The 27751-nt window shown below is 43.4% G+C and overlaps 2 protein-coding genes across 5 annotated transcripts in view; one reads left to right on the forward strand and one right to left on the reverse strand.

The window, feature by feature from the left end:
• Positions 1 to 2007, forward strand: part of arfgef3 (ARFGEF family member 3) — a 53463-nt gene extending 51456 nt beyond the window's left edge. For both annotated transcript variants that reach the window (XM_057847543.1, XM_057847544.1), the window contains exon 44: positions 43 to 2007. In XM_057847543.1, coding sequence (XP_057703526.1) covers positions 43 to 234 — 192 coding nt within the window. In that variant the 3' untranslated portion in view covers positions 235 to 2007. The remainder of the gene's footprint in view (positions 1 to 42) is intronic.
• Positions 1995 to 26251, reverse strand: LOC130922642 (echinoderm microtubule-associated protein-like 4). 3 transcript variants are annotated; one of them, XM_057847546.1, is made up of 23 exons: positions 25933 to 26251; positions 22675 to 22990; positions 22370 to 22498; positions 22066 to 22182; positions 16499 to 16524; positions 16374 to 16409; positions 16078 to 16201; positions 15719 to 15868; positions 15578 to 15647; positions 12918 to 13028; positions 12754 to 12849; positions 12051 to 12185; positions 11845 to 11980; positions 8836 to 8984; positions 8641 to 8766; positions 6280 to 6411; positions 6142 to 6209; positions 5986 to 6074; positions 5418 to 5515; positions 4209 to 4296; positions 4044 to 4142; positions 3847 to 3977; positions 1995 to 3438 (listed from the first exon to the last, which is right to left on the reverse strand). In XM_057847546.1, exons 1-23 carry the CDS (start codon positions 25955 to 25957, stop codon positions 3058 to 3060), a joined length of 2832 nt encoding a protein of 943 aa, XP_057703529.1. In that variant the 5' UTR covers positions 25958 to 26251; the 3' UTR covers positions 1995 to 3057. The 3 variants fall into 3 exon arrangements, with proteins under 3 accessions (XP_057703529.1, XP_057703528.1, XP_057703530.1); XM_057847545.1 differs by having other exon boundaries at positions 16374 to 16412; XM_057847547.1 differs by lacking the exon at positions 25933 to 26251 and having other exon boundaries at positions 16374 to 16412; positions 22370 to 22765; positions 22826 to 22970.
• Positions 26252 to 27751: the final 1500 nt, after the last annotated feature.

Consider the following 27751-nt stretch of genomic DNA (forward strand, 5'->3'; position numbering starts at 1 on the left):
GCCGCCGCGCCGTTAACGCGTCCTGACGCCGCTCGCCGGCAGGCGTGGAGTGACATGGCGGCCACGCTGCTGACGGAGGTCCTGCGGCTTTCGGACTCCGCCTTCACCGCCCTTCAGCCGGCGCTCTACCCCGACTTGTGCCAGCTAGCTTGCCGCGTGGCCGAACCGCGCCTACGCCGGGCCCTGTGCGATTGGCTCGCGCGCGTGGGAACGCTCTACGACATCGTGGCGTGACGTCCGTGAGGACGGCCCTGCCCGCGGGTGCCGGTTGGCTGCTTTCTCGCTTCTCTGTGTCATTGGATGTCTCGTTTGTGGATTTGCTTTTCATGATTAAATGTGAGGTGATGAGCCAGCACATCCTTGTGTAGCTCTTCATTTGTTCACCTAATATATTCCATATTTATATCATTTTTCAAAGACCCAGATAGTGTTTTTTTTTTTTTAATGGGATTTCTTCACCGCCCCGCACAGCCCGAACCGTTTGACCATCGAAACAACCGGAATTTTCACGCGACGCAGGGAATTTTTCGAACGACCCCAAAAATTTTTCCGTTCGTCCGTAAATGCCGATTTTTCGAAAAAAAAAATTTTTTTTTTAAATTTGACAATTTTTGACCAAATCACACTATTTGGACATCAAATATTCCGGGACGGTGCGGGCATAAAAGTTGAATACAGAATTTGGAAAAAATTTACGGTTCCCCGGAAATTTGCCAAAAACTTTCCCATTCATTTTTAATGGGATGCAACGTTGAAATTTCCCCATTCACTTTCAATGGAATTTCCAATGAAATTTACATTGCATTGATACCATTGACGGCCATGTATGCCGGATCTATTGATGCCAATGTACTTGGATTCCATTGACACATATGGACGTCGATGCCATTAACGGCCATGGACGTCCAAATTTTTTTCCCATTTATTTTCAATGGCAAAAAACCAATGTCCCCAAATCAACAGGAAATGACCAGATATCAATAGGACGTGTCCCCAAAATGTCCCCGATTCCATTGATGCTTATGGAGGGCGCTGCCATTGACAGCCATGGACGTCTAAATTTTTTCCCATTTATTTTCAATGGCAAAAAACCAATGTCCCCAGATCAACAGGAAATGACCAGATATCAATCGGACACGTCCCCAAAGAACCTGATATGGCCAGGCCTCACCCCCTAAATGACCTGTTATGACAAGGGCACCCCCCCAAACGTTCCCAGATCAACAGGAAGTGACCTGATATTGTCCCCGAAATGTCACCGAACCAACCTGGGTGGGGCTAAGATTGTAACTCCACAGAGCAAAGACCCAGAGTAATTTCTCCAGAAATTGCAGTATCTAGTTCTATATAATATGGTTTGCTCTTTCTCTCCCATGGGTCACTTCCTAATTTTAGTGCATTTTACCCCAAAATGCCCTATACACAACAGGAAATGATCCAAAATGTACAGGAAGTGACCCGGTTCAAAGAGTTCACAGACACTGGCAACAAATGAGCAAACAAGTATTTATTTTCACCGTTTGTCCAACACAACCGTCGACATACTCGCGGCCGATTGACTAGAAAAGATGTGTTTCCCTCCCGCCCTCTCCCGCTACAAAAAAAAACAACAAATCACCTCACCTGGCAAAAGACACGCACAGAAAAGTCTCTTTTTGGTAAGACTCGGACGTGATGACGGCACATTTACAAGCTAACGTAACTCCCAACTTAGCAGATGAAAGAAAATGTTAGACGATCGGCAGAGCAACTTGCGCCCAACAAAAGGTGGAAGTTGCCGTTCCCATTGTAAAATCAAGGCAGAGTTAAAAAAAAAACAAAAAAAAAAAACGAGATGATGTCACTAAAGGTCGGCCGATGTATGGACTTTCTTTTTTTAATGTCAATGTCTTGTATTGATTGCTTGGGTGATGAGCTTTGTTAATTGATTTTTGCACCCCCTAGCGGCCAGTCGGAGGTAGCTGCGAAATATGACGTTAATTAGAATGAGTCAATTTTAATCGTTTTTTTTTTTTTTTTTTTTTTTTAATCAGTATCGGCCTTTGAAAGTCCCATATCCCATTGAAAAAAATAATTACAAAATAAAACATTTTAAAATCCCACCAAAAAAAAAAAATACAAAATTTTCAAACATTTAAAATTAAAAATAAAATATATGAAAAAAATATTATTAAGAAAACTAATTTTTATAACAAAAAACAAAAAATCTAATCAAAATATATATACTTTTAAAAAATGATTAAAAACAAAAAGAAAAAACAATGACAAAATAGTTAAATGTAAAAAAAAAAAAAATTCATATTAAAAATTACAAATGTCGAAAAAAAAAATCTATAACAATGACAAAATCAAATTTGATTTAAAATAATTACAAATGTCTGAAAAAATAAACCAAAAAAATCTAAAACGAAAAAAAATCAAATTTAAAAAATTAAAAATAATTACAAATGTCTAAAAAAAATGAAAAAATAAACAAAATAAAACCAAAAATGATTTAAAATAACTAAATAAAATTTAAAAAATTAAAAATAATTACGAATGTCTAAAAAAATCTAAAAAGATGAAAAAAAATCACAAATGAATAAAAAAAATTAACAAAAAAATCTAAAACAATGACAATCAATTTGATTAAAAATAATTACAAATGTCTAAAAAAATGAAAAAATAAAACAAAAAATGATTTAAAACAATGACAAAATAAAATTTAAAAAATTAAAAATAATTACAATTGTCCCAAAAAAAATGATTAAAATAAAACCAAAAATATTTTTTTTAAAAATCGAAAACAATATTAAACTAAAAATAATCTAAGAAAAAATAATAAAAAATTGTAAAATACAAACAATGAATGTTAAAAAAAAGAAAATTCCATTCCGGTCGACCTGAAGATGTCACCCTCGTTTTTCCTTTCTATCAGAGTCTCCTCTGGTCAGTTGTTTTTTTTTTTTTTAACGTGAAAGGAAAAAGCCACCCACGGAAGACCACCTACTGATCTCACCTCCGTGCGATCACGCACGTTAGGACGTCTGGCTGACACGTACCGGATCCAGCGCGTTTTCAGACAGCGAGAGCGCCGACGTCCGCCAGAGGCGGCGGAGCGTCGCCGACCTCCGCACCCTCAACCTCTGAGGCACCGACGACCTCCGCACCCTCAACCTCTGAGGCGCCGACTTCGGTACCGTCGACCTCTGCGCCGTCTTCTTCCGCACCGTCAACCTCCGACGGTGCGGAGGTCGGCGCCGATTCAGAAAAAGGCTGGGCGGAGGGTTCGGCGGGGGGCGCCGAGCGGACGGGCTCGCTCGGGTTGTTCTTGTCGACCAGTCGCCACTGCAGGATGCTGGTGTCCTTGCCGCCCGTGGATATCAGGTGAGCGTCATCGAACAGGAAGCTGACGTTGGTCACGTGACTGCTGTGAGCGCTGTACTTGTGACTGGGAGCCTGAAACAACAGTGTATCAACTTCCTGTCAAGTTTTTCGGGAAATTAACTTCCTTAAAATTTGGGCTCACTTCCTCCTAATTTTAGGGCATTTTTGAGTCACTTCCTGTTGATTTTGGGGCCACTTTTGGCGGAAGTGACCCAGAAATGCCATAAAAATCAAAAGAAAATGATCCTAAACCTACAGGAAGTGAACCCCTCAACCCCCTCAAATGTGCGGGAAGTGACCTGAAAAAGCCCCAAAATCAACAGGAAGTGACCCAGAAACTTGCACGTGAGTTGTTCAAACACAAAAACAGTGAGCCTAATTTGCTCAAAAGTTTAATCACTGGTTTAGGTTACTAGATCATTTACCGAGAGTTATTTTTCTTCAGCTTTGTCGTGATTTTGTTTTTTTTTTTAAGCTCACCTTGAACGTGGAGCAAGGGTAAGAGAAGAGGTGAACTTTGCAGAAGTCGTCGGCCAAAGCCAGAACTTTGCGATTGTGCGAGCGCACCAGGGCGTTGATGTCGGTCCCGTCCGAGCCCTCCGGCCACACACCTGGCGGAGAAGAAGCCTTTCAGAAGGGAAACCGGACCGCGGCGACGGACGGCAGGGCGCACTGACCAAAGACGTGGTAGCCTAGAACGCACGTGTACGTGGCCCAGTCGATGTCTTTGCACTCCGAACGGTTTCGGATGTACTTGCAGCCGTTGGGAACGTCCCCTAAAACGCAGGGGCGGTTTAGCTAGGCGGCGTTTGCATTGTCGGAAGAGCGAAGGCGCCACTCACAGTAGAGAATTTCGTAGTCTCCCGAGTTGGACATGATGAACTTGTTGTCAGGCGACCAGTCCAAGTGCGTGATGTAGCTGGAGTGGCCCTGGAAGCGCCCATCACAATTTACAACGTTGCACCAGTAAAAAAAAATGGTCATTAGCACATGAGCTAAGCTAACATACTAATGTGGCGTAGTCTGCTAGCAAAAGCAATTAGCACATGTGCTACTTTATTGTCATTGTCAGCAACAAATGAACCAGTGCCATTTGTGCAAAAAAAAAAAAAAAAATAAATAAAATATGAATCAACATTTTCTATAAGTAGAAACATACTAATGTGGTATAGGCTGCTAGCAAAAGCTATTACCATATGTGCTAAGCTAATGTGGTATAGTCTGCTAGCAAATAGCACACGAGCTAAACGTACTAATGTGGTAGTGTCTGCTAGCACAACCGATTAGCACATGAGCTAAATTAACATTCTATCATGGTAAATGTCTGCTAGCAAATAGCACATGAGCTAAACAAATGTACCAATATAGTGTCTGCTAGCAAAAAAGATTCACACATGAGCTAAACTAATGTACTAATATGGTATAGTCTGCTAGCAAAAAAGATTCACACATGAGCTAAACTAACATACTAATGCGATAGCGCCTGCTAGCAAAAGCAACTAGCACATGAGCTAAGCTAACGTACTAATACGGTATACTCTGGTAGCAAAAGCAATTAGCACATAAGCTAAGCTAACATATTAATTTGGTATAGTCTGATTGCAAATGGCACATGAGCTAAACTAACTAATAAGATAGCGTCTGCTAGCAAAAGCAATTAGCACATGAGCTAAGCTAACATACTAATGCGGTGGAGCCTGATAGCAAATGCAATTAGCACATGGGCTAAGCTAACATACTATTGGTAATTTGGAAAAGTCTGCTTGCAAATGGCACATGAGCTAAACTAACTTACTAATATGGTAGCGTCTGCTAGCAAGAGAAATTAGCACATGAGCTAAGCTAAAGTACTAATATGGTAGGGTCTGCTACCAAAAACAGTTAGCACAAGGGCTAAGCAAATGTACTAATGTGGTATAGTCTGCTAGCAAAAGCAATTAGCACATGTGCTAAGCTAACGTACTAACATGGTATCGTCTGCCGGCAAAAAGTAATTAGCACATTATCCATGCTAACGTACTAATGCGGTGTCATCTGCTAGCAAAACTTACAGAGCATTTCCCGTAGCGGCTGTACTTGCGCCCGCGCTCGGTTACATTGTACACGTAGATGAAGTTGTCATGAGACCCCACCGCCAGCAGGGCGCCGTCTGCGAACAGAAAGTTGCGGAAAATGCAAAAAATATTCTCCATCACTAGAGTATTGCAAAGTCATATTGTGACTGCTGCAAAAACAAATCATCAAGTAGCCATATAAGCTAGTTATGACGTCATCTGAATGTCAGTGCATTGACTTTAATGAGAACTCTGCCCATACCAACATGGCCCCCTTCTGCAGTAAATTTCAATGAGTTTATCGCTAGTCGACGTCCAATCCTTCGCTGCCATCCCTCCCAACTCATATGGATTGGACTTCTAGTGCCGTCATTGCAAGCCAATGAAAAATAAAGCAATTAAATAAGCTAGTTAGGACTTATTTTAACGTCAATGCATTGCCTGTGATGGGAACGGCTCCTTAGGGCAGCCATGTTGGTAGGGGCAGTGAAAGGTCTTTTCATGCTTCTGCCGTCAATGAATTGACTTTGATACTGGGCCGTGTCGTTAGGGGCAATGAACTCACCTGCCGAGAAGCGCATGACGGACAGCTGCTCGTTGCCGTCTGTGTGGATGGCCACCAGATCGGCGGTCTCGGCGTCCAGCACGAACCACCTGGCACAGCGGAGGTTAGCCCCGCGCACTCTGCCCCGCCCACCCCTCCCAGCGACCCGACACCGACTTTCCCGAGTGCGTTCCTATGGCGACCACGCCTCCGCCGGGATGAAAGTCGGCGCAGTGGCCGTGTTCCTGTAAAAGGGGCGGAGTTGTCAAGGGTCCGGCTGATCATACGGTTACTAAAAAGTGGAATAAAAATGACCTCCACGCTGCGACTCCACTGCAGCTTGTGATGGGTGGAATTCCACAGACACACCATCCGGTCCTGAGCGCACGTCAGGAACAAATGCTTGGACGGGTGCGACGCCAAGCCCCACAGCTCGTCCGTGTGGCCCTGCGAGCAAAGTGTGGTGATGCCATTTCCCGCCGGACCGTCACATTCACTATTTTTGCTACATCAGGGGTGTACAAACTATTTTACATTTTTGTGCGTTTTTTCACTAGTTTTAATTTTCACTTCCTGTTTCAATCAAGTCACTTCCTGTTTGATTTTGGGACATTTCGTGGTCACTTGCTGTTTACTGGCTAAGAACAATTGACGGCGCCAGACGTCCGATCCATTTCAGATGAAAAGGCTGCCATTGAGTGATTGTTTCACTGAAATTGAAAAAAAAAATCCTGGAAACAATAGTGAAAAAATGCAAAAACCAAAAATAAGAAAAACGCAAATTGCAAAAATCACAAAAACCGAGTAAAAAAACCAATAAACCACAAAAAGACTGAACAACATCCCCCAAACCACCACAAAACAAGTGAGACAGAACACACACAAAAAAGAAACCAAAACCACAAAAAAGAAAAACACACCAAAACTGCAAAAACAAAACAAAACAGAAAAGCACCACAAAAAAAAAAAAAAAACTCAAAACCCCACTCCTCCTGCAAATTCACGAAAAGAAAAAAATACACCCCAAAAACAGGGTGGATAGGTTCTGTGGGTGCTTTATATTAGTAAAAAACAGGAAAAAAACAAACTGAAAACCACCACAAAACCATCCAAAAGACCCCCTGCAAATACAGCAAAAAAAACAAACCAAAACTGAACAAATCCCCCAAAAAACAGGGTGGGTTGGTGGGTTCTGTGGGTGTTATATCTCAGTGAAAAAACAGAACAAAATAAACAAACTGAAAAACACCCCAAAACACCCCCCCAATACACCAAAAATTTAAAAAAAATTAAAAAACTGAACACTACCCCAAAAAACAGGGTGGATAGGTTCTGTGCGTGTTTTATCTCCATAAAAAACTGAAAAAAAATAAACTGTAAAACACTCCAAAACATCCCCCCACAGAAAAAACACAAAACCACCCCCCCAAAAACCCTGCAAATACACACACACACAAAAAAACTGAACACCACCCAAAAAAATCAGGGTGGGTAGGTTCTGTGGGTGTTTTATCTCAGTAAAAAAACTGAACCCCCCCCCAAAAAACATTCAAAAACCAAAAAATCAACAACAACAAAACAGGAAAACACCCAAAAACCACAAAAAAAAAAAAAAAAAAAAAATCACTCAAAAATCAGGGCCGGTGGGTTCTGTGGGTGTTTTATCACAGCAAAAACAGAAATATAAACAAACAAGCACATTGAAAAAAAAACCAAAACACAAAAAAAACACAAAACCACCCAAAAAGCGCCCCTGCAAATAACCCCCCAAAAAAAAAAAAAAAAAAAAAAAAAACTGAGCAACACCCCAAAAAACAGGGTGTGTGGGTTCTGTGGGTGTTTTGTCACAGCAAAAAAAAAAACAGAAAAAAAAAAAGCCACACAAAAAAAATAAAAATAAAAAAACACTTCAAAACACTCCAAAACTACAATTTTATCTCAGAAAAAACAAACAAACTGAAAAAAACCCCCACAAAAAAACAGGGCGGTGGGTTCTATGGATGTCTTATTGCAGCAAAAACAGAAAAAAGGTGGGCGTTTCTGTGTTTCTGTTCTGTGGGTGTTTAAACTCAGTAAAAACAGACCCCCCCACCCCCAAAATGAACACTCCAAAACCACCAAAAACAGAAAAACATCCCCCAAAAAAACAACCCTGCAGATACACAGGGGCGGGGGGATGATACACAGGTTGTTTTGTGTATGTTTTATTTTTGTGGTATTTTGTTTTTATTTCCTCAGTTATTTTTTGGGGGGTTTTGGTGTGTTAATTTTTTTTAATTTATAGGAAGTGACTCTAAAATGCCCCAAATGAACAAGAAATTACTACTTAAAACAGGAAGTGACCACGAAATTCCCCATAATGATCAGGGAGCGACCCTGAATTGCCCCAGGTTCTACAGGAAGTGACATGATATCAGCAGGAAGTGACCCTTTAATGCCCCAAAATCGACTGGAAGTTACCCGTGGAAGGAGCTAAGTTGCCTACACAATTTCTGGATTTCAACATGTCAGGTTTTGAGTTCATGGAGAGCATTCTTTAAATGACTAGCTCCACCTAGTGTTTACACTGAGAAGTGTGACAGAATATCGGCTCAACTCAAGCTACTTCATAACTGCCTCGGGCCCCAAAAATGTTTTATAGTGGAGTCATGTCATTTTTCCCCTGCAACCACTTACCTGCACTTCCACCGTGAAGCCATCGTGGAAGGTTCCTCGGAGTATGAAGTTTCGCGAGGTGCCCACCAAGAACTGGTCTCCTTTCCCTTCGGCCACCGCCCGGATGCTGCCGTACTGATCCGGTACCTTCCGACGCAAAACGGTACGTCAACGGCGGCGAGGGACGGACGGAGGCCGGGAGCGAGCGAGGCCGACCTCGATGTCGCGCTCGGCTCGGACGTGGGCGTCCCAAAGGATGACTTTGCGGTCTTTTCCTCCTCCGCTCAGCACGGCGCCGTTCCTCATCTGGCACAAGCAGAAGACGCTGCCCTCGTGACCTTTCACCTGCCGACTGATCTGGAAGGCTGACACAAAGCGTACGTACATTGACTGGACAAGCGGTATCGGTACCGGCCGGAATCGGTATCGGTGCGGCACAGAGTAAATAGCAGATGCTTTGATGAATAATCTTGGAAAGGAGGTTGAGAAATATGCTCGTTTGAATGTCAATGCATTCACTTTGACGGGAACGTTGCCACTACCAACATGGCTGCCCTAATGCTCCGATATACGGTCTTTTCTGCTGTGAATCCAATGCATGCGAGGCCAACCCTACCCAGAAATGATCCAAAATGTACAGTGACTCCAGAATAGCCTAAAATGTAAAGGAAGTCACCAGAAATCAGCAGGAAGTGACCAGTTTCAAGAGGAAGTGATTCAAATATGCCCTAAAACTAAAAGGTAGTGATCCCAAATGTAAAGGAAGTTACCCAAAATCTAAAGGAAGTGACTAGTAAACAGGAAGTTTCTCAGAAATGCTCTAAACCCAACAGGAAACAACTCAGAAATGCCTTCAAATTAAGAGGAAGTGATCCCAAATGTAAAGGAAGTGACTCAAAATCAAAATCAACAGGAAGTGATCCAAAATCAACAGGAACTGACTCAGATATGCCCTAAAATTAAAAGTGACCCAAAATCATCTGGAAGGGACAAGCAAACAGGAAGTGACTCAGAAATGCCTTAAACCAACAGGAAGTGACCCGGAGATTGCCTCAAACTAAAAGGAAGTGATCCCAAATGTAAAGCGAGTTACCCAAAATCAACAGAAAGTGACTAGTAAACAGGAAGTGTCTCAGAAATGCCCCTAAACCAATAGTAAACAACTCAGATATGCCTTCAAATTAAGAGGAAGTGATCACAAATGTAAAGGAAGTGACTCCAAATCAACAAGAAGTGACTCAAAAATGCCCAAGAAATCAACAGGAAGTGACCCAAAATCAACAGGAAGTGACAAGAAAACAGGAAGTGACTCAAAAATGCCCTTAAACCAACAGGAAGTAACCCAGATATTGCCTCTAATTAAGGGGAAGTGATCCCAAATGTAAAGGAAGTGACCACAAAGCAGCAGGAAGTGACTCAGAAATGCCTAGAAATCAACATGAAGTGACCCAAAACCAACAGGAAGTGACTGGTAAACAAGAAGTGACTCAGAAATGCCCTAAATTTAAGACAAAATGATCATTAATGTAAGGGAAGTGTCTAGCAAACAGAAAGTGTTTCAGAAATGCCCTAAAATCAACAGGAAGTGACCCAAAATCAACAGGAAGGGACTCGGAAATGCCTACCCTTAAATTAAGAGGAGGTGATCCCAAATGTAAAGGAAGTGAACCAAAATCAACAGGAAGTGACTGGCAAACAGGAAGTGACTCAAAAGTGCCCTAAAATTAAGACAAAATGATCCGTGGTGTAAAGGAAGTAACCCAAAACTAGCAGGAAGTGACTCAGAAATGCCCTGAAATCAACAAGAAGTGAGTAGCAAGCAGGCAGTGACTCAGAAATGCCCTCAAATTAAGAGGAAATGATCCCAAATCTAAAGGAAGTAACCAAAAAACAACAAGGAGTGACTCAGAAATGCCTAGAAATCAACAGGAAGTCACTGGTAAACAGCACTCAGAAATGCCCTAATATTAAGACAAATGTAAGGGAAGAAACCCAAAACCAACAGGAAGTGACTCAGAAATGCCCTGAAATCAACAGGAAGTGACCAAAAATCAACAGGAAGTGACTCAGAGATGCCCTTAAACCAACAGGAAGTGATTTTAAAATGCCTTCAAAATAAGAGGAAGTGATCCAAAATGTAAAGGGAGTGACCCAAAAGCAACAGGAAGTGACTGGTAAATAGGTGACTCAGAAATGCCCTATATTAAGACAAAGTCATCTGTAATGTAAAGGAAGTAACCCAAAATTAACCAGAAGTGACTCAAAAATGCCCTGAAATCAACAGGAAGTGATTCAGATATGCCCTCAAATTAAGAGGAAGTGATCCCAAATGTAAAGGAAGTGACCCAAAGTCAACAGGAAGTGACTCAGAAATGCCTATAAATCAACAGGAAGTGACCCAAAATCAACAGGAAGCGACTGGTTAACAGGAAGTGACTCAGAAATGCCGTTAAACCAACAGGATGTGACTCAGAAATGCCCTCAAATTAAGAGGAATTGATCCCAAATATAAAGGAAGTGACCCAAAATCAACAGGAAGTGACTCAGAAATGCCTAGAAATCAACAGGAAGTGACCCAAAACCAACAGGAAGCGACGAGTAAAACAAGAACGTGACTCAGAAATGCCCTCATATTCAGAGGAATTGATCCCAAATGTAAAGAAAGTGACCCAAAATCAATAGGAAGTGACTCAGAAATGCCTAGAAATCAACAGGAAGTGACCCAAAATCAATAGGAAGTGACTAGTAAAAAAGGAAGTGACTCAGAAATGCCGTCAAATTAAGAGGAAGTGATACGTAATGCAAAGGAAGTAACCCAAAACCAACAGGAAGTGACTCATAAATGCCCTAAAATCAACAGGAGGTGACTAGCAAACAGGAAGTGAATCAGAAATGCCGTCAGATTAAGAGGAAGTGATCCCAAATGTAAAGGAAGTGACCCAAAATCAATAGGAAGTGACTCAGAAATGCCCTGAAATCAACAGGAAGGAATCCAAAATCAACAGGAAGGGACTAGGTAACAGAAATGGACTCAGAAATTTCCTAAAATTAAGAGGAAGTGATCCTAAATGTAACAGAGAAGTGATACGAAACCAACAGGAAGTGACTCAAAACCAACAGGAAGTGACTCAGAAATGCCCTAAAATTAAGAGGAAGTGACCCAAAATCAACAGGAAGTTAGCGAGAAATTATCCAAACTCTAGAGGAAGTGCCTACATAGCTCACCTCGCGGACCTTTCCCAGAAGTCTCGGTGGCGGCGTTTCTGGTCCAGACCAGGAGGACACCGCCCGAGTCCCCGGTCAGAATGTCGCCGTTGCTCAGGAAGGCCACGCACTGGATAAACTTGGGCTTCTCATATTTCTAGAAAAACAGGAGTTGAAGAGCGGCCGGGTGAAGGGCGAAGGACGAAAGACGGGCGGCGTTTCCATACCCCGAAGATGCCCTGCTTCCGAGCCAAGGAGTTGGCGCTCCAAGCCCAGAAGAAGATGTGCGACTTTCCACAGGTGATGATGGTGTTTGGCTCCGTGGGGTGGAAGTCCACCACCAAGACCACGTCGGTGGTGGTCTGGACAGACAAAAACAAAGATTTGTCTCCGGGCTTAAGCTTTTTAGTTTTAAAGTTTGTTTTGCCTGTTTTGTGGCTTTGGTCGGTTCAGTTTTTTGCAGCTTCCCAGTTTTTTGCCCCTTTTTTTTTTTTTTTTTGCTGTTTTGACAGTTCCCCCCCCCCCCTTTTTGCTGATGGTTTTTCACCTTTTCTACGGGTTTCGACATAGTGATTTTTTTTTTGTGGTTTTGGTTTTCAGGGACTGCTGAAAAAAAAAGGAAAAACGACAAAAAACCCCACAACCCCCTTGGGAAAAAACCCACTAAAAACAGACAAGAACCACAAAAAGACCTGCTAAAAAACGAAAAAATACTACAATAAAAACGGCAGAACTGTGAAAAACTGCAAAACAGCACGAAAACCACAACCCATGCTGAGAATCCCCCCCAAAAAGAATTGCAAATATGCCCAAAAATGAAAAAAACGCCAAACTATTAAAGAAAAAAAAAAACCTGAAAACCCCTCCCCCCACCAAAACCAAAAACTGAATGGCAAAAATTCCCTATATCGCCAGAACAGGTATGCGCACCTTGATCTCAGCCATCTTGGACTTCTTCTGCCAGTCCCAAACGGTCAACATGTGGTCGTTGCAGTCGTCAATCACGCTCAGGTGCTGACCCGAGTCCTAAAAGCGGCAGTGACCGGTGTGTGTCAGAGGGGAGAGGACCACGCCTTTGTCTAAAGGTCACTTACGGCTCGGGAGAAGGCCAAGGAGCCCACGCCTCTCTCGAAGGTTCCCAAACCTAGCACTTGCAGCGTGGACAGGCTGACGCTGTCCCAAACGCGAACGTGCGGCTGCACGGCCTGCAGGACCAAAATAAAAAAAGGTCTCACTAAATAAGAACAGATTGATACTCCAGAGCGACTTATAGTCCTCAAATACGGTATTCGTACCCATCCGCCCATTATCTACCGCTTAATCCGTGATCGGATCGAGGCATCAGCAGCTTTAGCCACTTCAACCAGCTCCTCCGGCGAGATCCCAAGGGGTTCCCAGGTTAGCCGAGTCTCTCCAGCGTGTCCTGGTTAGTCCCCAGGGCCTTCTTCCGGTGGGACATGCCCGGAACACCTCTCCAGGGAGGCGTCCAGGAGGCATCCAAACCAGATGCCCGGGCCACCTAAGCTGGCTCCTCTCAACACGGAGGAGTAGCGGCTCAACCCTGAGGCACTCCTGGATGAACGAGCTTCTCACCTTATCTCTAAGGGAGAGTTCGAACACCCTACGGAGGAAACTCATTTCGACTGCTTGCATCCGGGATCTTGTTCTTTCGGTCACAACCCACAGCACGTGACCGTAGGTGAGGGTAGAAACATAGATCGACTGGTAAATCGAGAGCTTCGCCTTTTGGTTCCTTCTACACCACTACGGACCGGTGCAGAGTCCAACTCTCACTGGAGCGGTTCGCAGCCCAGTGTGAAGCAATTGGGATAAAGATCAGCACTTCCAAGTCCAAGACTATGGTCCTCAGTGTGAAAAGGGTGGCATTCCCTCTCCGGGTCGGGGTTAAGATCCTGCCCCAAGTGGAAGAGTTCAAGTATCTTGGGGTCTTGTTCATTGGTAAGGGTAGGAAGGAGCGGGATATCGACAGGCGGATCGGTGCAGCGTCTGCAGTGATGCGGACTCTGCATCGGTCCGTAGTGGTGAAGAAGGACTTAGCCAAAAAGGTCAAGCTCTCGATTTACCTGTCGATCTACGTTCCTACCCTCACCTATTGTCATGAGCTGTGGGACCATAGAACAAGATCCCAGATACAAGCGGTCGAAATGAGATTTTTCCGCAGGGTGGCCAGGCTCCTCCTTAGAGATAGTGTCAGAAGGTCGGTTATCCGGGAGGGACTCAGTGTCCAGCCGCTACTCCTCAGCGTTGAGACGAGTCAGTAGAGGTGGCTCAGGCATCTGGTTCGGAAGCCTCCCTGGAAAGGTGTTCCGGGTATGTCCCGCCAGCGGGAGACATGGGAATGCCTTGGAATCCCGTCGGAGGAGCTGGTTGAAGTGGCTCTTGTTCACAAATGAGGGCAAAAAGGAGCCGGAGATGTTCCGACAAACCGTCTGGCGCCTCGGAGGGGGGAGGCGACAACTTGCTCGCACCACCCCATGTAGGAAACGGAGCCGAGAGGCCCCTGGTTGGGTCGATAGATGAGGTCCACCTTCAGGTATCTTGAGGTTCTGGATGTTGCAGGGCTGTCTTGATTGACGCACCTCTGCGACATTGCATGGTCATCGAGGACATTGCTGTTGAAGTCGGAAACCATCTTAAAGTAAGGTCCCAGAGGGTGTGTTCCAACTACAGGAGGATCACACTCCTCATCCGACGCCAGGGTACTGGAAAGGCGCGTTTGGACAATAGTTGAACCTGCGGTGTGTGGTTTTCGTCCTGGACCAGGTCTTTATCCTTTGACGATCCAGTCCGAGTCAGTTTAGTGGATTTGAGAAAGGCTTTTGACCAGGGGCACTCCAGGAGTAATGGGTGGCTGTTCCCTTCTCAGTGGTCATATGGTCCTTGTACAAAGGAGCAAGTGTCTGGTCTACGTAGCCGGCAGGCAATAAGTCAGACCTGAGGGTAGGACTCGGCCAAGCCTGTCCTTTCCTGTTCGTGACTTTCACGGACAAAATTTTTAGGTGCAGCTAGGTGGCAGAGGGTGTTGAGTTCCGTGGGAGGAGGGTTTCTACTCTAATTTGTGCAGACCGTTTGCTGTCCTTTAGGCTCTGTCGGACAGACACGAAGTATGAAGCTGCCTCTGAGTCTGAGGCCATGGTTCTCAGCCGAAAAAAGGGTGGATTGCTTGCTCCAGGTTAGGGGTGAGGGTTAAGATAGGCTTAGGGTTGACCCCAGGTTGAGGCGTTTGAGTATGTCAGGATCTTATGGACAAACAAGGGGAGATCGGAGCACAAGATTGACAGCAGCGTCCGAAAAAGGAACTGATCCAAAGAAAGAACGAGATCGCGGATACTAGCTGCCAAAATGAGGAGCTCCGTCATCCAGGAGAGACTCTGAGTAGCATCTGGCGAGGACACTCCCTCAACACCTCACAAGGGAGGTGTCTCGGATACTGGTAGGAGACCTCGAGGCTGACCCCGGACACGCTGGCCCAAGAATGCCCAATCCGATTCCTCCTCAAATAGGATTTTTATGGGTGACTGTTCACACTATTTTTAGCAAGTGTCCAAATCAGATCTGGGCCTGTTCAGACTGAGAAGCATCTTGTCCAAATCCAAGTCCAGATTTATGTGCTAACTGTTCAGACTACAAAAGCCATCCAATTTCAAGCTGGATTGGCTAAAGACTGCCAGTCTGACCAAGGACTTTGCGACCCGGATACAGATAAACCGAACACCACGACGATGACGCTCACCCTTCCGTCTTTGTCCACTCCGGCAATTTGTCCCGTGGCGATGCGAATCTTGTCAGGGTGGACGGCGAGACTAACGGCGAGAGAGAAGAGAGCGCGCCGGTAAGAGGGACCGTGGCAGGCGGGGCCAGGCGGAGGTCTCACCATTTGACGCAGTCGGTGTGGCCCAGGTAGTGACGCTGTGTGCGTTCGTCGTAGTTGAAGAGGACCACCACCGACGCGATGAAGTAAACCATCTCGCCGGTGGGCAGCAAATACACGTTGGCTCGGCAATCTCGCCCTCGGTAGCCGTAGCTGAAAGCTTGCTGGTCAAGGACTCAAAATGAAGAGGAGGTGACCTATAAATGCCCTAAAATGAAAAGAAGGTGACCTGTAAATTACCCCCAAAATGAACAAAATGGGGTAGTTCTGGGTCACTTCCTGTTCATTTTAGAGCATTTACAGGTCACTTCCTGTTTGGGGTTACTTAACAGGAAGGCAAAGCGTGACGGAAAAAAGGATACACCCATTCCAGTTTCAGCTTCTCCGAGGGAAGTTCGGTGCGGACCTCGTCGTAGTTTTCCACGTCGGACGGCAAGAACATGGTGATGGGGCGTCCGCGCATGAACATCTTGATGTGGTTTCCCTCTGCCCGCGTCCGCACACCGACCGCACATTTTAAAGTCGAGGTCGACCGGTAGAAGGCGCCAAAAACCGACGGCGGTTCGGACGACTTGAGCGAACGCGGCGGAGGGCGAGCAAAGCCGAGACCGGGCGGTGAGCGTTAGCATGCGCGTTAGCCAGCCGGATCGCCACTTACCCGCTTGGCTGTTTTTCTCCCTGGTGGACATTTTGGCTGCTTTGAGACAACGACACGATCACCCAACAACAACAACAACGGGTCGGCGCTCGACGACGACCATTTTAGGAAAATCCCCCGTTTACCTTGACTGACCGCCACATCTTTGGGCCTGCAAGCAGAATAAGTCAAAGCAGTCATCAAAAAAATATTCACTCAAGTACAAAGGAGAAAAATAATTGGTGAAACGAATACTCAAATACAGAGCAACTACAACGAAATCAAAAGTAAGTTACCTAATCTCAATGTGAAGTGACCCAAAAATGACCCAAATAAACAGGAAGTGACCTGAATCAACAGGAAGTGACCCAAAAATGTACCCAAATCAACAGAAAGTCACCTGATGTCAACAGGAAGTGACTTGAATATCAACAGGAAATGACCTGTTATCAACAGGAAGTGACCCTAATATAGGAAGTGACCTGAATTAATAGAAAGTGACCCAAAAATATACCCAAATCAACAGGAAGTCACCTGATATCAACAGGAAGTGACCTGCTATCAACAGGAATTGACCTCAAATTGCCGCAAAATCAACAGGAAGTGAGCTTATCTCGATAGGAAGTGACCCAAAAATGTACCGAAATCAACAGCAGGTGACCTGATATCGATAGGAAGTGACCCAGATTCCTCCTTATCAACAGGAACTGACCCCCAAATTAACAGGAAGTGACCTAAATCAGCAGGAACCGACTCAAAAATGCCTGATCTCAATAGGATGTGACCCAAATAAACAGGAAGTGACCCCAAAATAAACAAGTAGTAGCCTGAATCAACAGGTAGTAACCCAAAAATATACCCAAATCAACAGGAAATCACCTGATATCAACAGGAAGTGACCTGTTATCAACAGGAAGTGCCCTCAAAATGTCCCAAAATCAACAGGAAGTTAGCTTATCTCGATAGGAAGTGACCCAAAAATGTATCGAAATCAACAGCAGGTGACCTGATATCGACAGGAAGTGACCCCCCAATGAACAGGAAGTGACCTAAATCAGCAGGAACCGACTCAAAAATGCCTTAAAATCATCAGGAAGTGACCTGTTATCAACAGGAAGTGACATTAAAATGCCCTTAAATCAACAGGAAGCTACCTAATCTCAATAGTAAGCGACCCAAAAAAATTATCCAAATCAACAGGAAGTGACCTATTATCAAAAGGAAGTGAACCCAGAATGCTCCAATATCAGTAGGAAGTGACCCCAAATTTAAGAGGAAGTGACCCCCAAATGAAAAGGAAGTTACCTGATCTCAATAGGAAGTGTCCCTAAAATGTATCCAAATCTACAGGAAGCCACCTGATATCAACAGGAAATGACCTGATATCAAGAGGAAGAGAACCCAGAGTGCCCCAGCGTTAGCAGGAAGTGACCCAAAATTACCCAAATCCACAGGAAGTGACCTGAATCAACAGGAAGTGACGAGAAAATGACCCAAAATAAATAGGAAGTGAATTGAATCAACAGGAAGTGACCCCCAAATGAACAGGAAGTTACCTGATCTCAATAGGAAGTGACCCAAAAATGTATCCAAATCTACAGGAAGTCACCTGATATCAACAGGAAATGACCTAATATCAAGAGAAAGTGAACCCACAATGCCCCAACATTAGCAGGAGGTGACGCAGAATTACCCAAATCCACAGGAAGTGACCCAAAATAAATAGGAAGTGAACTGAATCAACAGGAAGTGACCCCTAAATGAACAGGAAGTTACCTGATCTCAATAGGAAGTGACCCAAAAATATATCCAAATCTACAGGAAGTCACCTGATATCAACAGGAAATGACCTGATAGCAAGAGGAAGTGACCCCAGAATGCCCCAACATTAGCAGGAAGTGACCCAAAATTACCCAAATCCACAGGAAGTGACCCAAAACAAACAGGATGTGACCTGAATCAGCAGGAAGTGACCAGAAAATGACCCAAAATAAATAGGAAGTGAACTGAATCAATAGGAAGTGACCCCCAAATGAACAGGAAGTTACCTGATCTCAATAGGAAGTGACCCAAAAATGTATCCAAATCTACAGGAGATCACTTGATATCAACAGGAAATAACCTGATATCAAGAGGAAGTGAACCCAGAATGCCCCAACATTAGCAGGAAGTGACCCAAAATTACCCAAATCCACAGGAAGTGACCCAAAACAAACAGGATGTGACCTGAATCAACAGGAAGAGACTAGAAAATTACCCAAAATAAATAGCAAGTGAACTGAATCAACAGGAAGTGACCCCCAAATGAACAGGAAGTTACCTGATCTCAATAGGAAGTGACCCAAAAATGTATCTAAATCTACAGGAAGTCACCTGATATCAACAGGAAATGACCTGATATCAAGAGAAAGTGAACCCAGAATGCCCCAACATTAGCAGGAAGTGACCCAAAACAAACAGGAAGTCACCCCCAAATTAACAGGAAGTGACCTGATTCAGCAGGAACTGACTAAAAATGTCCCAAAATCAACAGGAAGTGACCCCAAAATTCCCCCAAATCAATACACGCTAGAGGTGTGCATCGACACTGCCCTCACGATTCGATTCGATTCGATTCGGCAATGCATTGCGATGCATTAAAGCCTGGGATGCATTAAAATTCTAAAGCAAAGCATATTTTTCGTGAACCATGAGCCAACACAAGCGGACAGACATTAAACAACTTTTTATTGGCTCTTGTGTCACTCCTGGTTGAAGTCAAATGAAAATAGTATACTTTCATATATATCTTTAAAAAAAAAAATCAGATCACAGCATTTAATTAGTGCTTTGAATGAGACCAGGGCTTTCTCTCTTTTTTTTTTTTTTTTTACACACACAGTAGCAGCCTTTCACACAGTGCAACATCTGAACTCCTGTGCAAAATCAGTAATAACAGTCACTGTATTTTAGTCACAACGACCCATCAATAAAAATATTCAAGTAAATATTAAAGAAAACCACAAAGAAAATATTGTAGTGCAGCAGCATCTTTATCGCAATATCAATCCAGGGATCAGTTCAGTTGCAAACAAAACATCAACTAAATTGCAATGTAGAACAAAAGTAAAAATGTAGGCCTAGCCTATCTTATATCTATAATATTTCTCGCTCCCTCTTTCTCCGTTTCAGCCATTGTTATGTTATATCCTATCTCTCTGCTCTCTCGATTACAACTGCGCTTGTCTGTGACGTTACTCCGGTAAGGAAGCGGATTTGGGTTCCTCGTCCCCCTTGCATAGAGGTTAGATCTTGTGCCCGAACCCGACCCGACCAGAAATGTTAAGCATTCACGTTTCGGTGGGTCGGGTCGGGCTGCCGCGCCGGACTAATAAATTATTTTTTTTTAAAAAATAATAATGCGCTGAGAGCTGTGGCGCAGCCCTCTTTTTCTTCTTCTCCTCCCGTTATTTCATTGTGTGAATGCGTTTATAATTCTCTTAAAAATATGTAGACTATTTAAATATTGAGTAAACTTGCGTTTTTTTTCCTGCCAACTGAGAATTCGTTACGAAAGACACTTTTATTTACGCACACAAAGGCAAATGTGATCCTTTCGAATCTTCTCCTCTGTGTGTCTGTAAAACCGTGTTTTTTTTTTTTTTAATTAAACTTTCCCAGCGTTATTTCATTGTGTAAATGCTTCTATAAATCTCATAAAAATATGTAGACTATTTAAATATTGAGTAAACTTGCGTTTTTTTCCTGCCAACTGAGAATTCGTTACGAAAGACACTTTTATTTATGCACACAAAGGCAAATGTGATCCTTTCGAATCTTCTCCTCTGTGTGTCTGTAAAACCGTGTTTTTTTTTTTTTTAATATTAAACTTTCCCAGTGTTATTTTGTTGAGTAAATGCTTTTATAAATCTCTTAAAAATATGTAGACTATTTAAATATTGAGTAAACTTGCGTTTTTTTCCTGCCAACTGAGAATTCGTCACGAAAGACACTTTTATTTATGCACACAAAGGCAAATGTGATCCTTTCGAATCTTCTCCTCTGTGTGTCTGTAAAACCGTTTTTTTTTTTTTTTTTTTTAAATATTTAACTTTCCCAGTGTTATTTTGTTGAGTAAATGCTTTTATAAATCTCTTAAAAATATGTAGACTATTTAAATATTGAGAAAACTTGCTTTTTTTGTCTGCCAACTGAGAATTTGTTAGGAAAGACACTTTTATTTATGCACACAAAGGCAAATGTGATCCTTTCGAATCTTCTCCTCTGTGTCTGCAAAACCGTGTTTTTTTTATATTAAACTTTCCCAGCGTTATTTTGTTGTGTAAAGGCTTTTATAACTCTTATAAAAATATGTAGACTATTTAAACAGTAAGAAAACTTGAAGAAATGAAAATAAATTGCTGCTGCTGCTGCGGTTTTTTTTTCGCATCACCCGGCTCCGGCATGCAAATCTATAGTTACCGTAATTTCCAGAATATAAGGCGCACCCGTGTATAATGCGCACCCCAAATTTACTTGTAAAATCTAGGGAAAATTATTGTACCCGTTTATAACGCGCACCCTAATTTTAGCACCAATAAATAGAAGAATACAAGAAAACAGAGCTCGTGTACAGATACAGAGATGTCATTTTACTGACTGGTGAAACACAGCACAAGCATAGCACATTGGTAGTTCAAAACATTACCGTAAACTGACAATATTTACGGTAATAATATGATTTAACAACTTCTCCAACTTACCAGAATCTAGGAGAAAACAAAACAGATGTGACTTTTCTTTTAAAGGCTGCTGTATAACTTGCTCGTTTCCTCATGATGAATAAATGTTTCTTCCATGGATTGATACGGTAAAATGAAAGTGAGAACGTAAGTCGGAAATCCGTGAGAGCTCATCGCGCTCAACACGTCAGTAACAAAAGGAACTACTGTTATTTGGGTTTGAGTTTCCCGAGGGACCGATATAGTTGACGGACACAGGAAGCGTGTGCCCTTACATTTGTTATGGTCCGAATTGCGGAGCTGGAATAAACGTCGACTCAAATGAGTTCAAGAAACTAAATTCTGTGCTTTATGAAGAGTGAAAAAAGCAGAATTTAACACAGACGAAATCATTCGGCCGATTAGAGATTAAAGTATTACCGAAACAAAATGGTGACGTCACGTACCGTAATGGTCGGCAACGGGTCGCCGCATGCGTTTCTTCAACACAACGTGGCCGTGTCAATGAAAAAAAATCGGTTTATATATATATATATATGTAATACATATATATTTCTGTCTCCATCTATGTACCCGTTTATAATGCGCACCATGAGTTTACAAGTTGATTTTGGGGGAAAAAAGTGCGTGTTATATTCGGGAAATTACGGTAATTGATCTGGCCGGTCGGGCTTCAATACCAGCGGGCCTTGTCGGGTTGGGCTGGAATTTTTTAAGCCCGATCTAACCTCTATGGGCTTGCTTTGAATGTAAAGTAGTTCTCTCTGAGAATAACAATACAAATGGGGAAACCAAATCCATTGCATCACCGGTATTGCGCAGGGAAGATTTTTGAACGTACTTATATGTTTTAAAATGCGCTGAATCGATTCAGCGTGTTGCCCGCATCGAATCGAATCGTCCCTGCCCCGCATCGGGATGCATCGCTGCATCGATTATTGTTGACACCCTTAATACACGCCATCCCAAAAAAAACGCAGCCAAGTGCGTACCTGTCAGCATTCTTGACCACTTTGGTGAGCAGCCTGGAGGTGGACGCTGCTTTCGCCAGGACGCTTCGCCCGTCCTCGCCCGTGTCCCACGCGCCGCTATGGGAACGCCTGGGAGCCCTGCGGAAAACAATCCAGGGGTATTGCATAAAGATATTGTAAAACAGACACGCTCCATCTAGTGTTCAAGCTGAGAAGTGCGATAGAACTCAAGCTTCTTGTTAAGTGAGCGAGACACGCAAGCGGTTGAAGGACGTTGGAAAAAGAAAGATGGCCGCTCGGTTAGTAGCGCTGGCGAGTCAGACACCTTTTTGGGGTCGGCTGGTTTTTACTGGCGTCCCCGTGCCTGCTCCTCTGCGGGCTTTGAGGGGGAGGAGCTTCCTCCCGCTGACGGCTCTCCTCCGCCGACGCCTCCTTTTTCAAATCGGACGCTCCGCTGCGGACACACGCACCAGAAGGGGGCGGCGACGCGGCTCAATGGTAGAGTCGTCGTTCCCCGTTTTTGTCCATTTTTTGGACCAACCAGAACGACTGATGGTCCGCGCTCGGTCAAAAGTTTTGAGACGCTTTCCGATTCGACTTCACCATGAAAACGCACGTTACGACGATTACCTCTTAGCGGCGGATGAGAGCGTTTCCTTCCTGGAGTCTCTCTTTCGCGCCGTCCCTCCGTTAGTCACGCACGTGTTGGACGAGGCCGCGCCTGGAGGACGAGAAGGGGTTACACGACGGCACGTTTTCGTCGGTTTAAGCGCGAGCGTACCTTTGACGGCTTTGGAGGAGTCTTCGGAAGCGGCCAATCGGCGAAGAACGTCGGCCAGCGCCGCCTTCATCACCGTCACTTCGTCTTCTTGCTGCTGCACGCGAAGCTCCAGCGCGCACAGACGGTCGTGGACGTCCGACGCGCTCGCGCCCGACACACTGTCGTCTGCGCACAAACCACGGGGGGCTCTGAAAATGGGGTGCCGGAGACATCCGGACCGTCTAATTCCAAATACGGGCACTCATTTCAGCCAAAGTTCTGTCGCACGTCTTAGCTTAACCACTAGATGGAGCTAGTCACTTAAACAGTGCCTTTCCATCAACTCAAAACCTGACATGTTGAAATGGAGCAGGTAACATTGCTGCTACTGCGGGTCATTTCCTTTTGATATCGGGGCTACTTCCTGTTCATTTGAAAAATTTCGGGGTCACTTCCTATTAATTTGAAACATTTCAGGGTCACTTCCTGTTGATTTCAAGGCATTTAGGGGTCACTTCCTGTTTTAATGAAGTCACTTCCTATTTCATTTTGGGGCATTTCATGGTCACTTTCCTGTTGATTTTGGGGCATTTCGGGCTCACTTCCTGTTGATTTTGGGTTGTTTCAGGGTCATTTATCTTTTTGCCTTTTTGGAGTTTTTTGAGGTTTTATCATTTTTTTCCTACAGCGTTGGAACCAAAACACACAAAAAAAAACACCCTTGTTTTTTTTCGTGGTTTTGCCATTTTTTCTGCAGCTTCGTAATCAAAATTTTTCCCGAATTTTCACAAATTTATGCAAAGTTGGAGTTTTTTTCTTTTTTTTTGCAGTTTTTCGTGGTTTTGCCATTTTTTTCCTACAGTTTTGTAACCAAAACATTACAAAAAAAACAAACACACAATTGTTTTGCTTTGTGGTTTTCGTGAGAGATTTTGGGTGTTTTGTTTTATTTTATTTTATTTTTTGGGGGGTGGGGTTGTGGGTTTTGCCATTTTTTCTGCAGCTTTGTAATATTTTTTTTCATAATGTTGGTGGGCGAGGTAGGGGTGTTGGGTTCAGGTTTTTTTTGCAGTTTTTTGAGGTTTTGTCATTTTATTTTGTCATACTGTATAGTTTTGTAACCAAAGCATTAAAAAAAAATCACACACACACACAATTGTTTTGATTCATGGTTTTGGTGGTTTTTGGGTGTTTTTTTTTTTTTTTTTTGCGGTTTTGCCATTTTTTCCTACAGCGTTGTAACAAAAAAAAAAAAAACAAAAAAAAAAAACAAAACAAACAAAAAAAAAACACAATTGGTTTTTTTTGTGGTTTTGGTGAGAGTTTTTGGGTGTTTTGTTTTTTGCAGTTTTGCCATTTTTTTCTGTCTCTTTGCAATCAATTTTTTCCTGAATTTTCACAATGTTGGTGGTGGTGGGGGGTCAGTTTTTTTGTTTTGCAGTTTTTGGAGGTTTTGTCATTTTGTTTTGTCACATTGTAGAGTGTTGTAACCAAAACATTAAAAATAAAACACACACACAAAAACACACAACTGTTTTGTTATGTGGTTTTGGTGAGGGTTTTTGGGTGTTTTTTTGTGTGCTTTTTTTTGGTGCAGTTTTTCGTGGTTTTGCCATTTTTTCTGCAGCTTAGTAATAAATTTTTTCCCGGATTTTTATAATGTTGGTGGGCGGATTGGGGGTTTTTGGTTCAGTTTTTTTTTTTTTTTTTTTTTTCAGTTTTTGGAGGTTTTGTCTATAGAGTTTTGTAACCAAAACATAAAAACACACACACACAACTGTTTTGTGATTTTGGTGGTTTTTGGGTGGTTTTTTTTTCCCCCTGCAGTTTTTCGCGGTTTTGCCATTTTTTCCTACAGTGTTGTAAGCAAAACATTTAAAAAAAACACACGCACACACAATTGTTTTGTTTCGTGGTTTTGCCGGGAGTTTTGGGGTGTTTTGTTTTGTTTTTTGCAGTTTTTCGTGGTTTTGCCTTTTTTTTAATGTCACTCTGCAATCATATTTTTCCTGAATTTTCACAATGTTGGTGGTGGGGGTTGAGTTCAGGTTTTTTTTTCAGTTTTTTGAGGTTCTATCATTTTGTTTTGCACAATTGTTTTGTTTTGTAGTTTTGGTGGGTTTTGGTTTTTTTGGGCAGTTTTTCGTGGTTTTGCCATTTTTTTCTGCACTGTAATAATTTCCCCCCCCCTGATTTTCATTATATTGGTTGGCGGTGTGGGGGTATTGTTGTTTTTTTTTGTTGTTTTTTTTTTGCAGTTTTTTAAGGTTTTGTCATTTTGTTTTGTCACACTGTAGAATTTTGTAACCAAAACATTTAAAAAAAATACACACAATTTTGTTTCGTGGTTTTGGTGAGAGTTTTTGGGTGTTTTTCTTTGTGCAGTTTTTCGTGGTTTTGCCATTTTTTTCTGCAGTTTTTGTGATCATTATTTCCCCCGAATTTCCACAAAGTTATACATTGTTGTCGGGGGGTTTGGGTTCAGGGTTTCCCCCCCCCCACAGTTTTGCCATTTTTGCTGCAGCTTTGTAATGAAAAAAATTTCCCCTAATTTTCACAATTTAATGCGATGTTCGTGTGTGTGTGGGGGGGGGGGGGTTCCCCTCCCCCAGTTTGTCACGGTGCCATCATGTTTCACTGAAATTAAAAAATCCAGCAAAACAACAACAATCAGAAAATAAACAGGAAAAAAATTGCTAAACCGCGATCAAATGTAACCTCTCCTTCCTCCCTCTACAAAACAACACACCCAAACCACAAAAACCACAGAATTAGGAAATAGTGCCTCTCCATCATTTCCAATCAATGTAGGAAAGTGTGGGAAAAAAATCCGATTGAGTAATCCCGTTTCACTGCCATTGACGGCGATAGGCGTCCAATCCAATTCGACTGGGGGAATGATCCTGAATTGATTCCAACATGTCAGGTTTCGATCTGTTGAATTGTAGGTGGACTAATTGCCACCGATTGATCGCGGTCGATCCGACCGGAATCGTTCGTCTAGTTCTGAGGGAGGGGAGTCGGGGGTGACACGTGGAAAAATGACGCGCGTGCACGCACACTCCTATGGTAAGAGAGGAGAAGGAGGGAGCGCGCTGCACTTTGACCCGCGCAGCGGACGGACTCACCCAAACTGCCGCCGAACGCCTCCATGTCCGCTCCTCAGGCAGGCGGGCGGGCGGGCGGGCGGCGCCGAACGGAAACGGAGGAGGCCCGGCGGCCCGACCTTCCTTCTCGCTTTAGGGCGTACGGGCCCGCGCCAATAACTTCTTTTTCCCTTCTGCCTCGGGTTCACTGCTGTTGACTAACTAACTAGCCGGCTAGCTAACTAGAGGAGCGCGGAAGGAAGGCGACGCTAGCTAGCGTAGCTCGAGCGCACGGAGGGAGCGACCCGAGCGGGGCAGAGAAGCGCTCGCTCGCGCTTCCGACTCCTCCCGCATCCGGGAAGGGTGACTGCGCACTCGCCTCGCAGGTAGCGTCCCCTGTCGCTCGGCGGTGGTGGAACGCCTTCTTCACCTAATTTGGACGGCAGATGGCGACAAAGACAGATAATAAACTAGTTCTGACTTTTTAATGTCAGAACATTGTCTTTGAGGGGAACGTCGCCCGTACCAATATGGCCGCCACCCTGAGGCCATTTTGGGGGCTTTATTAATTCTAGAATATTCTACAATACAGCTAATAAACAGAAATCAAGCTGTTTTCATCCTTCGCCTGTGAATTTGAATGAGTTTTTCACGAGTAGTCGTCCAATCCGTTTGAAGCGGGAGGGTGGCACCCTCCCACTTCAAACGGATTGGACGTCTATGGTCATCGGTGGCAGCCAATCCCAGGCAATTTTGGAGCATCTCCAACATTTCATTTCCTTTTGGGGCATTTATAGGTCACTTCCTGTTGATTTTCAGGTTACCGAATAGGAAGTGATACAAGAATGACCCCAAAATTAATAGGAAGTGACTCAAAATGAACAGGAAGTCACTTCTAAATGCCCTAAAATGAACAGAAAGTGACCTGTAAAGGCCTCCAAAAGACTGGCTGTGAGCGCTTTGGTTCAAGTGCCATTGACAGCGGTGGACGTCCAATTCATTTTGACTGGATTGGAGAATTTAAAGTCATTTTCTGTTTTTTCCCTCACTTCCTGTTTGAATTTAGGGCATTTGGGGTCACTTCCTGTTGATTTAGGTCATTGAGGGGTCACTTCTGGTTTTCGTCAAGTCACTTCCTGTTGTTTTTGGGAGATTTCAGTGTCACTTCCTGTTGATTTGGGGGTTTACAGTGGTCACTTCTTGATTTCAGGCCATTTTGGGGTTAGGCTGTTATTTTTGGTAAATTAGAGGTCACTTCTTGTTAATTTTGGACATTAAGAGGTTACTACCCTTTTGATTTTAGGACATTCCGGGGTCACTTCCTGTTGGTTTATGGCATTAAGAGGTCACTTTCAGTTTTGATCTAGTTACTTCCTGTTGATTTTCAGACATTTGAGGATACTTTCCTCTTCATTTTGGGGCATTTCAGGGTCACTTCTTTTTAGTCAGTTACTTCATGTTTTTTTTTTGGGTGTTGTGGTCACTTCTTGATTATTTCAGGGCATTGTTGGGTCACTTGCTGTTAATTTAGGTAATTTAGGGGTAATTTCCTGTTTTAATTAAGACACTTCCTTCTCTTTTCAGTCCATGGACGGGACATTTCCTGTTAATTTTGGGGCCTTTACAGGTCACTTCCTGTTGAATTTGGGCTACTGAACAGGACGTGACTCAGGAATGTCCCCAAATAAATAGGAAGTGACTCAAAATCGACAGGAAGTCACCCTCTAAATGCCCTAAAATGATGAAATGGTGTCGTGCCAATGTAGTTACCCCAGTCAAAAATTGTATCCCCTGGGAGGAACCATACGGAGGTAGATTTATGTCTTCATTATACGATTTTTTTTAAAAAGTTGCTTCAATC

This window comes from Corythoichthys intestinalis, chromosome 10, assembly GCF_030265065.1.
Source record: "Corythoichthys intestinalis isolate RoL2023-P3 chromosome 10, ASM3026506v1, whole genome shotgun sequence".
Taxonomy (NCBI): domain Eukaryota; kingdom Metazoa; phylum Chordata; class Actinopteri; order Syngnathiformes; family Syngnathidae; genus Corythoichthys; species Corythoichthys intestinalis.